General features: G+C 30.6%; 1 protein-coding gene and 1 long non-coding RNA gene across 2 annotated transcripts; one reads left to right on the plus strand and one right to left on the minus strand.

Annotated features, from left to right (window-relative positions):
- Positions 1–1,066: 1,066 nt before the first annotated feature.
- On the minus strand, positions 1,067–2,294 carry LOC139785179 (uncharacterized). The gene is made up of 4 exons (XR_011721849.1): positions 2,122–2,294; positions 1,755–2,017; positions 1,317–1,358; positions 1,067–1,236 (listed from the first exon to the last, which is right to left on the minus strand). It is a non-coding gene; the product is annotated as an uncharacterized lncRNA (long non-coding RNA).
- Positions 2,295–4,317: 2,023 nt separating this feature from the next.
- On the plus strand, positions 4,318–14,308 carry LOC139785175 (uncharacterized). The gene is made up of 3 exons (XM_071724330.1): positions 4,318–4,363; positions 7,024–7,272; positions 7,375–14,308. Exons 1-3 carry the CDS (start codon positions 4,318–4,320, stop codon positions 7,599–7,601), a joined length of 522 nt encoding a protein of 173 aa, XP_071580431.1. The 3' UTR covers positions 7,602–14,308.
- The last annotated feature ends 968 nt before the right edge of the window (positions 14,309–15,276 follow it).

Below are 15,276 nucleotides of genomic sequence, written 5' to 3' on the forward strand. Positions count from 1 at the left end.
TATTGTAAAATTTTAATTTTCTGCAAATTATACAACATATTATTACTTATTTACCTTCACAAGCATGTGCAAAGCGAGTAATTTTCAAAGCTTTTAAATCTTTTGTACCATGCCAAGTTACTTCCAATGAAGTTTTTTCAGCATTTTCAAAAGCACATTTGAAATATATAGCAGCACAATCTATAGGATTTAATCCACCTAAATAAATGAAGTAATCAACCTAAAATAAAATTTAAAAAAATATAAAGATATTTTTTTTTAACAAATATAATTTAGTATGCATAAACAAACATGAAATTTCATAATATTTTACAGAAAAAAAAGAAAAAAATGAAAAAGGAAAAACCATGCTCAAGCTCTTGACACACCTTAAAATCATAAATAATTTAATAAACAAATTTTATTAATAAGAAATCATGATTACCATAAATTTATTTTTATTTACTAGCTGTTAGGAAAAGTAAATAAGTATAGTACAAAATTTGAAACTGCTATGTACATAAAAAGTACACGATACAAATGTTTCTGCTTTGCATGTATGTTTTGTTCTTTTCAGAATGTTACGGTAATAAATAAAGTAGGTTTTTTTCATAAAACAGTAATAAATTGATATAAATTTTTCGAAAATCGCTTAGGGATTTAAATTAAAAAATGTAAATATTAGAAATTGAAATATAGAACATTAGTGTGACTGTGGCAAAATCCAGTCTTCGCTTCAGATTATTTTAGAATCAAAGAGAACTTGAATAATAAAGTAGACATGCAATAATTAGTTTTAGCTAAAAAATTGATAAAGATGATATAATGCATACTCGAATGCATAGCTATACAGATCGAATGATAGTATTGATCAGTATTTACGGTATCTTACGGTAACAAACTGGTGACAGCAATGTGAAATCGTATATTATAAACAAAAATTGATATATCTGCAACTTTTGTGATCTCTGAATTTTCTGGAACAAAGTCTTATGCATCAAAATTATTATTAAAAAATTACAAAATAATTAAAATAAAATAGTACAATTGCTTTATCACAGAAAATAATTTATATTTTTAGCGTAAATGAAATAAAAATTATTAACTAAAATACTTACAACTTCGTTATAGATTTCATCACTTGCGTCGTCAAACTGCATTAAATTTTCTACAGATTTAAAAGGAAAACATTTTGGCATCGATTGAACCCTTCTATTTGTTATTTTCGTTAATCGCAATAGCATCGCATGGTTCTCACTATAAGAATATAAATAAGTAATAGTGTAAAACGTAATTTTTTAAACATACTTGAAAAGCAACTCTTCATAAAACTATACCTTTCTGTCTTTTCGATTATATCCAAACGTTCATTTACTTTTCTGTAAAAATTTCAGTATGTATTAGCTAAAAGTTTTTTTTGTATTGTCTAAAATTTGTGCAAAATTTTAATTATATTTATATTCAATAAAATAGTATATTTATATTACCAGATGGCACACAGAGTAAAATAAAAATAATAATCGAGATAAGAAAATAAAATAATTCAGAAAATATCATTAATTTCATAATACTATTTTTTATTAAATAAAAGTATAATATTCATATCGCGATTATCTAAAATCTTTGTCTTTGGCTTGCAAACATTTAAAGATATTATTTATTACATTTATCAAGCTTGCGATATACTTATGTTGTACTCGTATGTCTCTTATATGTTATATAATTATTGCATATCATAACGCGCGAACACACACATTTTTGTATGCTATACTTACTGAAATAATTCTCGAAAAACATTTATGATATGTTTATGTTCAGTCACGTTGCTTTTGCTTGTGTTCAAAGAACAGTCACTGCTTTTTGCAATTATCGATTTGTTACTTGTCTCTGAAGGTTTTATTTGGGAAGCAGTATTCTTCGGCACGGACATTTGATTAAAACACTGATTTTTTGATTTGTATTCTTTTAGTTGAAAAGTACTTCTGTTAGTTATTGCTTGCTCGCTTTGCTCGCATTGAGGTGTTAGTGTCACAGAGTTCTGCAATGAACAAAATTACATTAATAAAGCAACTATTAACATATACAAACATATTTTATTAAATATTTATTATTGTTAAATAATATATTTATAATTTCTTTTACCTGTGGTAACTGCTTTTTTGTAGTTAGTAATGATGTATCAGAATTTGAAATAACATGTGTATCATCTGTATATTTTATTCTTTTATTCATTTCAGTTAAAGGTTTTTTTGTAATATCATTTGTATATTTTATTCCTTTATTTGTTTCAGTTAAAGGTTTTTTTGTATTAGCATTTGTATATTTTATTCCTTTATTTGTTTCAGTTAAAAGTTTTTTTGTATTAGCATTTGTATATTTTATTCCTTTATTTGTTTCAGTTAAAAGTTTTTTTGTATAAGGTGTTGAATGAATTAAAGGTTGAGACAATGTAACACTAGATACAATCCGAGGTGATGACGTACTTTTCGCATTTTCTAAATCGGCAATCAGATTTTGCATACCATCTTTTGAACTAAGAGTACCTACAAGGCGGTGATTTTTTTTATTCATCTTGAAAATCTGTGAGAAAACAAATTATATTAATTAAAAGAAATTATATTATATAATAATTATATTAAGTAAAAAACAAATTATATTAATTATATTAATTATCTTAATTATATCAATTATATTAATTATATCAATTAAAAGAAGATAAAATTTTAACAACAACGTAATCATCAGAATTTGCAGTATTCATTATATCACATAACGGAAATTTAAAGCATTTTCCAGCAATTTGGTCGAAGTTAATTATTATTAATTCATCGGAAAGCGAGGAACAATGAAAAATTCCTACATCGGAAGATTGCACTAGAGTAGAAAAGAAATTTTCAATCTTATGAAAACGTTTCACTACAAGATAATACTTGTTATCATGACCAATAATATTTCGAATAATGCAAACAGTAGAATCTTTGAGAATTATTGTATCATCCCTTTCATTTAATGATAAAAAAAACTGTTTACAAAGTAATTTCCGATATTGAGAATAGTGATGGAAATCAATTGCAGGTACAGGTCCATGTTTATGTAAACCTGAAACTTGAATGAAATCTTCAATTGAAATAACGAATTTTTCCTGTAACCCTTTTTCCTCATAACGTCTATTTGCTATTTGCTGCAAATGTTGATTTGGCTTTCTACAAACTTTTCTAAAATAATTCATATTATTTTCAAATGGGAAAGCTGAAAACGAATCCAAAGGACCAAAATTTCTTACATCATTAGCTAAGTGTAGAAGACCATGGACATTATACGAAAGAAATTCTATACCATAATGCTCAGGAGCTCTTTGAACAAAAATTTTTAACATTAATTCTGCTTTATTAATAGCTTCTGCATTCCTACAAGAAACGACGTCTACTAAAATACGCATCGCAGAATGGAACAATAAAAAGTGCAAATACATGGCTTCATTCATGAGTCCGCAAAAAATAACAGGACCACTATACAGCAAAATCTGACGATGTTCTGTAGCTTTGAAAGAACGATGCTTTGTTGCATTAATCGGCTTTCTAGCAAACTCTTTTGGACAAAATTTCTTGGCAATCTCTAATCTAGCAGAAAGAGTTTTTATTGAAGTAGGTGATAGTTTTGCAGAAGAAGCATATTTTCCATCAACGATAGCTAAAAATATTTTTTCCATAACACCAATGCAAGATAAATGCATATAATCGAAAATACATTGAGTCACTAAACCTATAGAAAGACGTGCAATGCTAGATTCACCTTCAGTATGATGTTCTCCATCTAAACACATAACATATTCTTCGTTTGTTCGCAATCTATGATCAACACCACTAAACACCATAACACCTTGACGAACACTAGTTCCTACAAGCCAACATTTGGAACATGGAACTCGAGACTTATGACCCTGATGGCCTAATACAAAAGCACGTGCTACTGCATATGCAATAAAGCAACGGAGCTCAAAAGTCAGTTTTTTCCCATTAAAAATAATCCCATTATTGTTTTTAACTTGTAGCACATCATCGACAAATGGCTTTAGAAATTCTGTAGCACTTGTAGGCTTCGAAGATCCTTTCCAAACCCCTACGATTTCTGGCTTGCTTTGAAAAATATTAGCAATTCTAATTTGTATTGGATATAACTGAATATTGCTTGCACTATCTAAAGAAGCACCATCTATGTGAAAATCAATTTCTAAATTATTAGGGATCATATTCAAAGGAGTAATTTGAAGAATAGATTTGACACCTTCTTCGAAACCTAAATGGAGATATTGTCCTCCAGCAATATCATCAATACGACATGACGTACGAGGAGTATTCAGAATCGTTCTTGGATCGCTGTGAAGGTTTGAAAAACAAGAATGAGTTCGAAGCAATTTCAAAATCTCCTTTGCTTGGACATGATTAATATTTGTTTTCAAAAAGACAGACGCAAGCTGTTCTTCGAAATTGTTTTCCTTTACAGATACCAAAGAATTTTCAATTTCTTCAGATTTATTTGCCAAATCGAAAGTATTGAGACTCAAATTATCGTACTCTATATCATCAAAACACTCTATGTTTTGAAGTTCCTGCATAGCAGATGAACTGGTCGAATCATTTACTTCAAGAACATGCTCTTTTTCATTAGATTTTGAAGGCATTTGAGCAGTATTTATCATTTCTTTACGTGAAACGAGAACTGCACGAGTTAACTTCTGTCTATATTCAGTTGAAACATTATGAATAATTTTACGAGAGCGTATTTTCTGTAATTTATACATTTTACTGCGAATTAAAAAACACTAAATTGAAGATACAAAATTCAAGGAATATTCATTATAAAGAAAATGATAATCAAACTTGTGTGTTGAGGTTATGTGAAATTTGTACAACTGCATGCAGTGATTATTTTAAAATATATGAGATATAATACAAAAGTTATATTAGTTTTATATAATATAAGTAAAATAACTGCCCTTTTCAGTTAAAATTGGAGTAAAAAAGGAAACCTTGTTACAAAAAGCAGTATTCAAAGTCTCCTCGGATGCGAGATGCGTTGGATTGCACGTATCGTTCGCACGACAACTCGTACTTGCATTGTGCTTGCAGAACGCTAATTGATAAAAATACTTACCGTGATAGCACCGTGCTAGCGCTGTCTGCTTTATCGTTTAAAACTGACACACTGACAGCATAATGTTGGCATAACGTGCTGAGCACGGCGTGCGCTGTCGTGCTAGCACGCTTGGTTATCGGGGTAGAAATCTTCCTCCTGACCGATAAGTCTATCGACCTAATTTACCTACTAGATCGATAATAATGCGCGCGCGATATCGAAACTGGCGATACTAGCACCGCCAGTGTCGAAAAAGTGAAAGTTACATTTCTCTGATATATGTATGTATATGAGATATATAGATGAGAGACGACGAGAGTAGACGTATCTTAATAAAAAATTTTCACATTTGAACTTTGCGTCGCAATATCTCCGCTCGTAGGGCACGTAGCGGAAAAATAAAAACACGTACCCCCCCAAATCGACCCCAAGCTATCAATCAAGCCTACTTAGAACTTGATCCGTTTACTCGTTATTAAGATCTCAACATCTCGAGTACTCGCAACTCGTCGCGTCGCGTAAAAGAGTCACGGTCGGTCTCGCTCCGCGTGTACTTGGCGCGAGACACTACCGTGTCTCTTGATAATGAAGATATTTTTAATAATTTGATGATTGCTTCAGATCCAATAATATCTAATTCGCGAAAAATTACGGGACATAAAAAGAAAGAATTAACTAAAGATGCAAAATATTTATTATATTTTAGCGATAATGATGTAGATTATGATGATTAAGTTCAAGAAATAGATATGAGAAGCAAGAAAAACAGTTCCTTTTCTATTTTAAAACTCACAAAAATTAAGCATCCCGATGTTTAAGACTATCAGTGAAAATCAAATTGACCTTATTTTTTTATTTAAAAAAATGTTATATATTGATTATAGCTCATTTTTACATACTCAATTCACTTTATACGTTACAGTTATGGAATAATCATCTATGCGCTTTATGAAAAATTGTTAATTAAATAATTTTAATTTCATACACTAAATATATAATTATATTATTTATGTCAAATTTCATGTCATTTCATTGAAAAATGTGGAAGTTATAAGCAATTGACCGAAAAATGAGACGTTTGCCTCACTGTGCGCCGGGTTTAAACGACGTGGTCCGAAGATGCCCGACGCCGCGATCGCGCTCGGCGGTGTTCGAGCGACGTCGGCTTCGCTCGGCTTTTTGAGCCACCGGTGCCGCGGATCGCGAGTCCGTTAGGACTATCCTAACAATGTTTCTACGTTTAAAAAAAGAAGGTGGGCACACTGTGCCCGTTCCTCACCCGGCGGATGGTCGGCCGGGCGGCATCGGCTTGCTGTTCTGCCGGAACGATGCATATTATTCGGGGCGCATTGTTACAAGTGATACGCTCGTTCCGTTCCGCATAATCTGCTCCATGGGATGCTAGCCTAAGACATACCTATCTCGAACGTTCGGAACCCCCTAGTCCAGTCCAGGGTCGTCCAATCTATCGATTTTACATGATTTTAAACGGGATGCGAAAACATATGGTTTTGGTCGTGGGGTCCCGTTTTGTTTTCTACCAAAACTACTACGTTTTTTTTCTGCCATCAGCCTAAGGGCCTGACGTTAGCGTATGTCATATTGTCATATCCATCGTGTTGCATACGCGACGGATACGACATACACTAACGTCAATCCTTGTGCGTTGACTTCCGACACCGGCTTATGACTTACGACAGAGTCATAAACGGTTATGACAATCTTTATGCTCTGGTCCTTAGGCTGATGGCAGAGAACGAAACGTAGGCTCTTATGTCTATCGTAGTTATAAATTCTTTTTATCTAATTTCAAGTTTAAATATTTAAAAGAGAAGAATATATGTGACATATAAGCATTTCAAAACGGCTTGATACGGTGCGACTTATTATCCATATTTTCTTTTATAGAAAATGCGCTAAAATGCTACATGTGCACTTCATTATCAAACGAAGGTTGTGGTTCCAATTTGACAACAAAGTTACAACCAATGGAATGTACTGTTAACAATATACAGGAATGGCAACGAAGCATCCAGCAACACAATGGCCTGAAATCGGTTGCATCATTTTTTGAAGTTGATGAAATATTTCAGCATTATCAAGACGCTCCCCAGGATATGGCTTGTGCAAAAATGATGATCTTTAATAGTAGTAAAAGTAAGTAGTTAAAGATATTCGCAAGGCGCGTAAAAAATAATATGAACGGCATAGAATATGTATATTCAGAACAGTTAATTCAAATATAATGTATTTTTCCAGTTATTCCGAAACAAGATGTTATTATAAGAACGTGCCAAAGAGCTAAAACGGAACACTTTGATCCATGCAAGACGATGGAAGATAAACTAAATGATTTGGCGACATTTAAAATGGAGCAATGCACACTTTGTTTTAAAGATGCCTGCAATAGCACGATGTTCCTATCTTCTGAAATATTCTACATTTTTTTATCATTTTTTTGCACTCTTATTGTTTTTTATCGTTAGGCATAACCTTCGTTATTTCATACATTCTGAAAAAATTCGCTATATAATGGATAATAATTATTCGGCATCAAACCCGGGAAAAAAAATCTCTTATAATGTCTTATATGATCATATAAGAAGCGATCTTATATGCTCATATATGAATTTTGGCCTGATAAGAACTTATATGGTCATATATGATTATATAAGATTATATAAGGACATATAAAAAATATCTCTTATAATGTCTTATATGGTCATATAAGAAGCGATCTTATCATATATGAATTTTGGCCTGATAAGAGTTTATATGGTCATATATGATTATATAAGATTATATATAAGCAGTAATCGGCAAAAATTCTGTTTTTAGAAATGATATCGGCGGTTATTTTCAATTAATCAAAAATAAAAAGTTTGAATGTTTTTAATTTTAATTTACAAAAAATTGGTAATTAATAAAACACTAAGCTCTAAATTTAAAATAATTATCAATTGATTAGAAATATAATACTCTGTCTGAGAAATTAATAAATAATCAAAATTATATTGCTTATAATTTAAAAATTGGCAATTATATTAAAATACTGTCGATTTTTTTTTAAATTACTTATTCGGAAAAAAATATCTCATTTTTTGAAAAATTAGTAGTTTTTAAAAAGTATATTATTTGTTCCTTGAGCAATTAGTAATTGTTAGAAAATATATTACTAATTTTTGAAAAAATTAGCATTTATTAATTTGTAAAGCATCCGTTTTTAGGAATATATCAGTTGTAGGAGAAAGGAAACGATAAAGTTAATTATACAAAACAATTTTTTTGTACTGAAAATTCGCATTCAAATCGGCATTTAAATTTTTTATTTGTTGCAATTTTTCGTGCACAATTATTTTTTTAGTTGTCTAAAGAATATTGGCATCCATAGAACAATTTTCTGTTTTATCATTAACGTGTGAAATAAGTGTAATCAAGAACTCTACGGTGCCCCCTTCGTCGCCCAATATCACTGATATTATCAGTCATCTCATGTTCATGCTTATCTTTGCCAAGAGGACTTGTTTCAGAGTCAAGGATGAGAAACGGAAATTATTTTTATTTAATTGTTAATTTAAAAAAAATTAGAAACTATTTAATTACTAATTTTTTGGAAAATTAAAAATTATTTTTTTTATTATAAAATTATTTATTTTTTGAAAAATTAGTTATAATTTTCGATTCATTATTAAATTTTCCAAAAATTAAGAAATAATGTTAAATTATTATTAATTTTTGTAAAAATAATCTTTTTTTGAAATTATTTACATATTGCTTGGTAAATAAAAATAAATTGAAAAAAAATTTTTTTTTCTGGCACTTAATATTGTATTTTTACTTATTAATGATTACTTTAATATTTAAAAAATGAATAATGAAAATTTTTTTGCCGATCACTGTATATAAGGACATATATATTTAAATAAGTTTTAGAAAATTGTTATATATTTTCAAATGTTATTTTTTAAGCGTGCCACTTTATTATAAAAGTGGACTCCACGATATAACTGATACACAAATTGTGTCGCTCCGAGACAGCGTCGCGCGAGAATAGCGCGAGACAGTGTCGTGTCTTTTGATGCCGTTCTTATAACACTGTTTGTCAAATTTTAAATACGAGAAACAGATCACATCGAATGCCATCTATCGGATACTTTGAGATGCAATATTCTGATCTGATCATATATAATCTTATATGACTATATAATTTTATATACGATTATATTATTTTCAGTTTAAATTATAAGGTATGTTTGCAAAATAATACAATTAATATATTTGTTTATAAGAACTATAATATATATTATATAACAGTTTTTTTCACGAATTATTACTTTATTACAGGTAATTTCACTGTTTACAAAAATATTTAATAAAAATTAATATGTCAATTAAAAAAATTAAGTATCTTATGAAAAATTAGAAAAAAAAGAAAACTTAAAATAACATAAGCATTGAGAAGTGCCGTTTTCGGTCGAAGCGGATCTTGATGCTTAATATAATAATATTTCACAATATCAATTATTATTAAATACATGTTTCAGTTTTTTAAATTGGCACTGCGTGCCAATATGGACTTTGTCGGACTTAAAACGCAATTGTGTAAACTAAAACTAGAAATAATATATCTCATATTAATTTGATATTGTCAAGTAAAATAATATACTGAGAAGAATATTTATAACAGTTATATAAATTTATATGGACAGATCCATTATAGAGTAGGTATACATTCATATATGATTATCTTTAACTTTATAAATATACTTTTACATGATCATACATGATAATATACTAGTATATAAGACCATATATGACTATATAAAGTTATACTTAAAGAGGTTTAGCCATATAATATTGTTCAAGATTATATTTCCATTTCTTATATGATCATACAATATATAACACAGCCACACACAAAAAATTTTTTGTCTGATCTGGGGGTCTGACCATGTTTACTTTATGTTTTTGGGGTCGCTGAATCCGAATCCGAGGTCTATTTAACCCCATCACATCAGGATTATATTTATTTTAATTGTTCTCTTTTTTCGAGCTGTATCGAGTTCTTTTCTTTTCAAAAGACCTATGCAAAGGATTTCTTTTACGCTTCTTGTCTTGACCAAGTGTTTCTCTTTTGAGCATCCAGGAAAAATCTACAAGCATATTAACGTCCCACCGTCCCTGATAGCGAGTTTCCATAATTTTAATATCTTGGTGAAAACGTTCACCCTGTTCTTCACTGAAGTGTCCCAGGTTATCGGGAAATTCATCAAGATGAGAGTGCAGGAAATGCAGTTTCAAGTTCATCAAGCATCCTAGGTTCTCGTAGTTCTTTATCATCTTGGCGACTATTTCTTTGTACTGTGGACTTTTTCGGTTTAGTTGATAGATTTTTGGTTAAGTGGGTTATAGGGTTATGGAGTTATGGGGTTATGGGGTTTAAGAGCTTGGGTTTTCAGATTACAACTTTATTCTTTAAATTATGGGTTTTTTGAGGTTATGGCAAAATCCTGATGTGATGGGGTTAAATAGACCTCGGATTCGGATTCAGCGACCCCAAAAACATAAAGTAAACATGGTCAGACCCCCAGATCAGAAAAAAAAATTGTTTATGTGTGGCTGTGTAATTATACATCTACTAATATGAACAAATAAGAGGTATTTTTTCCTGAGTATATAATCATATATGCTCATATATGGCCATATATAATTATATACTCTTATATATGGCCATATATATTGTTTAAGATTATATTTTCCATTTCTTATATGATCATATCCCACTCGGCATGTAATATTTCAGAAACATTTCTGCAAAATTCCATTTGAAATATTACATCTTTCATTAATATTTCAGAAATATTTCACGACCGTTTCTACATCATTTCGGCAATGTTTCAATGTCCGCAATTATTTTAAATGCGACCATGCTGAAAGAACACTTCAGAGATATTTCAAATACATTTTACACTGAGAAAAATGTTTCGTATTAGCAAACAAAATTTTCTTACTGACGCAAAAACTATTTGTTGATATGTGAAAAATAAAATATTTTATTATCGGAACAAAAAAAAATATATTAAGCCGTATATGTGCGTATAGCCGTCGCGCGTTTGTCCGAAGAAATCCGCTCTCTCAGCCGGTCACCCATCCAAGTAGTATACCGGCGCTTTGTCGCTTGACATCGATGATCGAACAGGGTAGTGGTGATCCTCTAACTCTGACGCTTCTTTCTTTCTTATACTTGCTTATTTTGGTGAGCATAAAGCTATCGCATAACAATATTAACAATACAGATATACGAATAAATCTTTTTTGCCAGTCAGCGTCGAATATTATTTTATATTAAATATTATTAAATATTTTATATTTTATATTAAAAATGCCATATGACAAAATTTGGAATATCAGAAAATTCTTAATAAAAGAGAAAAAATGCAATCTATATATATAAAATAGAATGTCTGTATGTATGTATGTATGTATGTATGTATGTTCTTTATACACTCTTAAACTATTCGACCGAATTTTTACCAAAAGTATATGAAATAGGGGTAGAATTTTCCGGGGAGTGTTATAGAGTGTATAGTTTTTCGTTACCGATCTTTTTGGAAACCGGTATCCGAAATTTTTCCAATTTTTCGGGAAATAATTGACCGAATCTTAAAGAGTTGTATATAAAACAGGGGTAGAATTTTCCGGGGAGTGTCATAAAGTGTATAATTTTTCGTTACCGATTTTTTTGGAAACCGGTATCCAAAAATTTTCCAATTTTTCGGGAAATAATTTACCGAATCTCAAAGAATTGTATATGAAACAGGGGTAGAATTTCCCGGGGAGTGCTATAAAGTGTATAATTTTTCGTTACCGATTTTTTTGGGAATCGGTATCCGAATTGATAAAGGAATTTTCTTCGATTAAGGATATTGAAACACAAATAAAGTCGTTTGAAGAAAAACAACTCCCGGGCGAAGCCCGGGTAACCAGCTAGTAATTATATAATAATAAATTTAATTTTTTATAAGTTCTAAAGTCTGTCAGCAACTTTTCGGAAATATTACAAATGCAATGTTGTATGTGAAACATTCAAAAATATAACGCGTGCAATGCAAACGTAATAATAGTTTTATCAAGTATCAGAAATGTTTCTAAACCATTACATCTGCAATATTTCTCCCACAATATTGTAGGAAATTCACTGCCTGCAATTCAATTTTTTATTACCGACGCAATCTTTCAGAAATTTTTCACAAATATTTTAAATGCAATGTTGCGTTTGATATGTTACAGAAATATTATTCGTGCAAAATAAACGTAATAATACTTTTATAATGCTTTAGAAATGTTTCTCAAATATTGCTACATTTTTTTTGCAATATTACAGAAACTTACAAATATTGTAAACAACTTTCTGAAAGATTTCAGACATATTGTTAATGCAATATTACAAAAAACATGGTGCAGGTACATTTTTGAAATATTTTAGATGCATAGTTACAAATAAAATGTTAATGAAATATTTCTGTATTATTTCCGAATATTTCAATATTTCAGCAACATAACATGCCGAGTGGGATATAATCATATATCTACTAATATAAACTAATATAAACTAATATAAATAAATAAGAGAGAGTTTTTTTTCCCGGGGATATATTCGTCTTGTAGTTGTGTAGCTCAACTGTAGAGAAGTTAGACTTCTATATAATTAGTATATGTTTTACATACATGTGGCCACAATTCGAAATCTGAATAATTCATAAAACCAATCAATTTCGAATTTGACCAATTTTAATCAGAGTTAAAAAAATATTCTGTAATTATTCTTTAGGCAACTAATTTTAGAATTGGCTGTCTTATTGACTAGACAGCTGAAACACTAACATTGTGGAACCTATTTATTTTAATTTAATTTATTCGTTCTGATTAATTAGAACTTTATTAATTTATTATAACAAGATTTACATATAAATATGTATATATATTTATTTATTATTTTTTCAAGAAATAAGTTTTATAATAAATTAAAATATAAATTAAGATGTTATAGGCTTTAAGGAAAAAGAAATAATCAGTATTATAGCAAATTTTTACAGCACATTGAAATAGATATATATTTACAAAAAATCAAAGAATAGTGGCTAAATATCTAAATAAACTTAATAAATATTAAATTAAGTTAAATTAAATTAAATTAGGTTAAGTCAAGTTAGAGATTATAAGTTTTAACATAAAAATATATTTATTTCTTTATTATGTATATATCTTAATAATATGTACATGCACTATCGTTCAAAAGTTTGGTCAATACTTTTAAAGAAAAACGTCATATACGAGAAACTTTACTGTTTTTGGTTTTAACTATTGAACACAGTATTATTTGTTTCTAATCGTTTTCCAAGGATATTTAAAGAATTTTATTAGTACCACTGTGGTTTTTCTTAAAAATGTAGTGCTTCCAAATTTTTTAACGGTAGTGTATGTACAATACTTAACAAAATTATATCACAAAATTGCGTTACCTAACTCAACCTAAGTGATATGTTATTTCAAAAAAATATATGAAATCTTTAAATTACGCCAACTACAAAGAGAATATATATATTGCTTTGAAAAATAATTGTAGTGCAACTACTCTTAAAAAATAAAACAAAATTGTGTGTTGCGGATTGAGTTTAGTAACGCAATTTTGTGATATAATAATAATTTTGTTAAGGTATATATATATGTATATTGTTAAGATATTCAATTTTTCCGCTCATTGATCCACCATATTGATCCACCATATTGATACACCATATTGTTCTACCGTATTGATCATATACTATGTAGCATTCACTAGAGTTCCTCTAGTAAGAGTTAGGACACCCCGGTCTGACTCCTGATTGGTTCCGCCATTAATGGGGAAGACGTTGGAGTGGGAGTGAGACAAAGCTATAAGTGGGAGTGAGACAAAGACCCATGAAAAGTACGAGTGGGGAGGTTGTCTCTCTCGATCGTTCGCATAATTCCCCATTAATGGCGGACGGTGTCCTAACTCTTACTAGAGGAACTCTAGCATTCACACGACTCTCTAAGAGTACACGCCTTTACACTACATTGTATTCGACCATCGACTCGATACGATCAAAGCCTTACTTCTGTCACGTGAATCAATTAATAAAACAGGCATCGTGCATTTAAACACTCTAAACGAGGTTTGTCATATACCTTTGAAACCACTTCCAATAACTACTGGCGATATTTAACAGGTTATGGCCCCAGAAGCGTTTATTTGAGAAGTTAAAGCGTTCTTCGATTTTGAGGTTAAAGTCACCACGTATTGAATTATATTTAACAGAGAGACATGTCTGGTGTTATGATTAACGGGACTCGAATCGAGCCTTTATCAAAGGATAATTATGACACATGGAGGATGCAGATTGAGGCATTGTTGATAAAATGTGACTTGTGGGAGTATGTCAACGGTGATACGGCTATTCCAATAGTAGCTCCAAATGCAGACACAGCAGCTGTTTCAGCCAGTGCAGTGGCTCGAGGAATGTGGAAGAGAGCTGACAGGAAAGCTAGATCGGAGTTAATATTATCGATCCATCCTTCTCAACTTCCTCAGGTACGCAATTTGGAAACTTCTCGCGAGGTTTGGCTTAAATTAGAATCTATTTATGCGTCTCGAGGTCCAGCCAGAAAAGCAACACTTCTTAAGCAGCTAATTCTGCAACGTATGTCTGATGGCGAGGATGTCAGGGACCACATGGCCAAATTCTTTGATGCTGTCGATAAGTTATCTGCCATGGAGGTCGAGATAAATGGTGATTTACTATCCATAATGCTTTTGTACAGCTTGCCACCTACATTTGACAACTTCAGGGTCGCTATTGAGTCACGAGACGAGCTTCCGTCTGTTGATGCTCTCAAGGTTAAGATACTAGAGGAATATGATGTTCGAGCTCAGTCATCTGTCGGTAATGTCGTTGGAGGACTGGCAGTAAAGCAAGGAGTGAAACCTCGTCCGAAACGGAAGAAGGTGAGAAGTAAAGATAAAGACTCAGAGAATAAATCAAGCGGAATTCACTGTTACAAATGTGGTTTGCCTGGCTACAAGTTTCCAAGTTGTCCAACCTGTAATAGCTCCGAAATGCCTGATAAATCTAAGAAGAA

Source organism: Temnothorax nylanderi, unplaced genomic scaffold (genome assembly GCF_030848795.1).
Source record: "Temnothorax nylanderi isolate EJ_2023f unplaced genomic scaffold, tnyl_v1.0 TNYL_tig0749_pilon, whole genome shotgun sequence".
Taxonomy (NCBI): domain Eukaryota; kingdom Metazoa; phylum Arthropoda; class Insecta; order Hymenoptera; family Formicidae; genus Temnothorax; species Temnothorax nylanderi.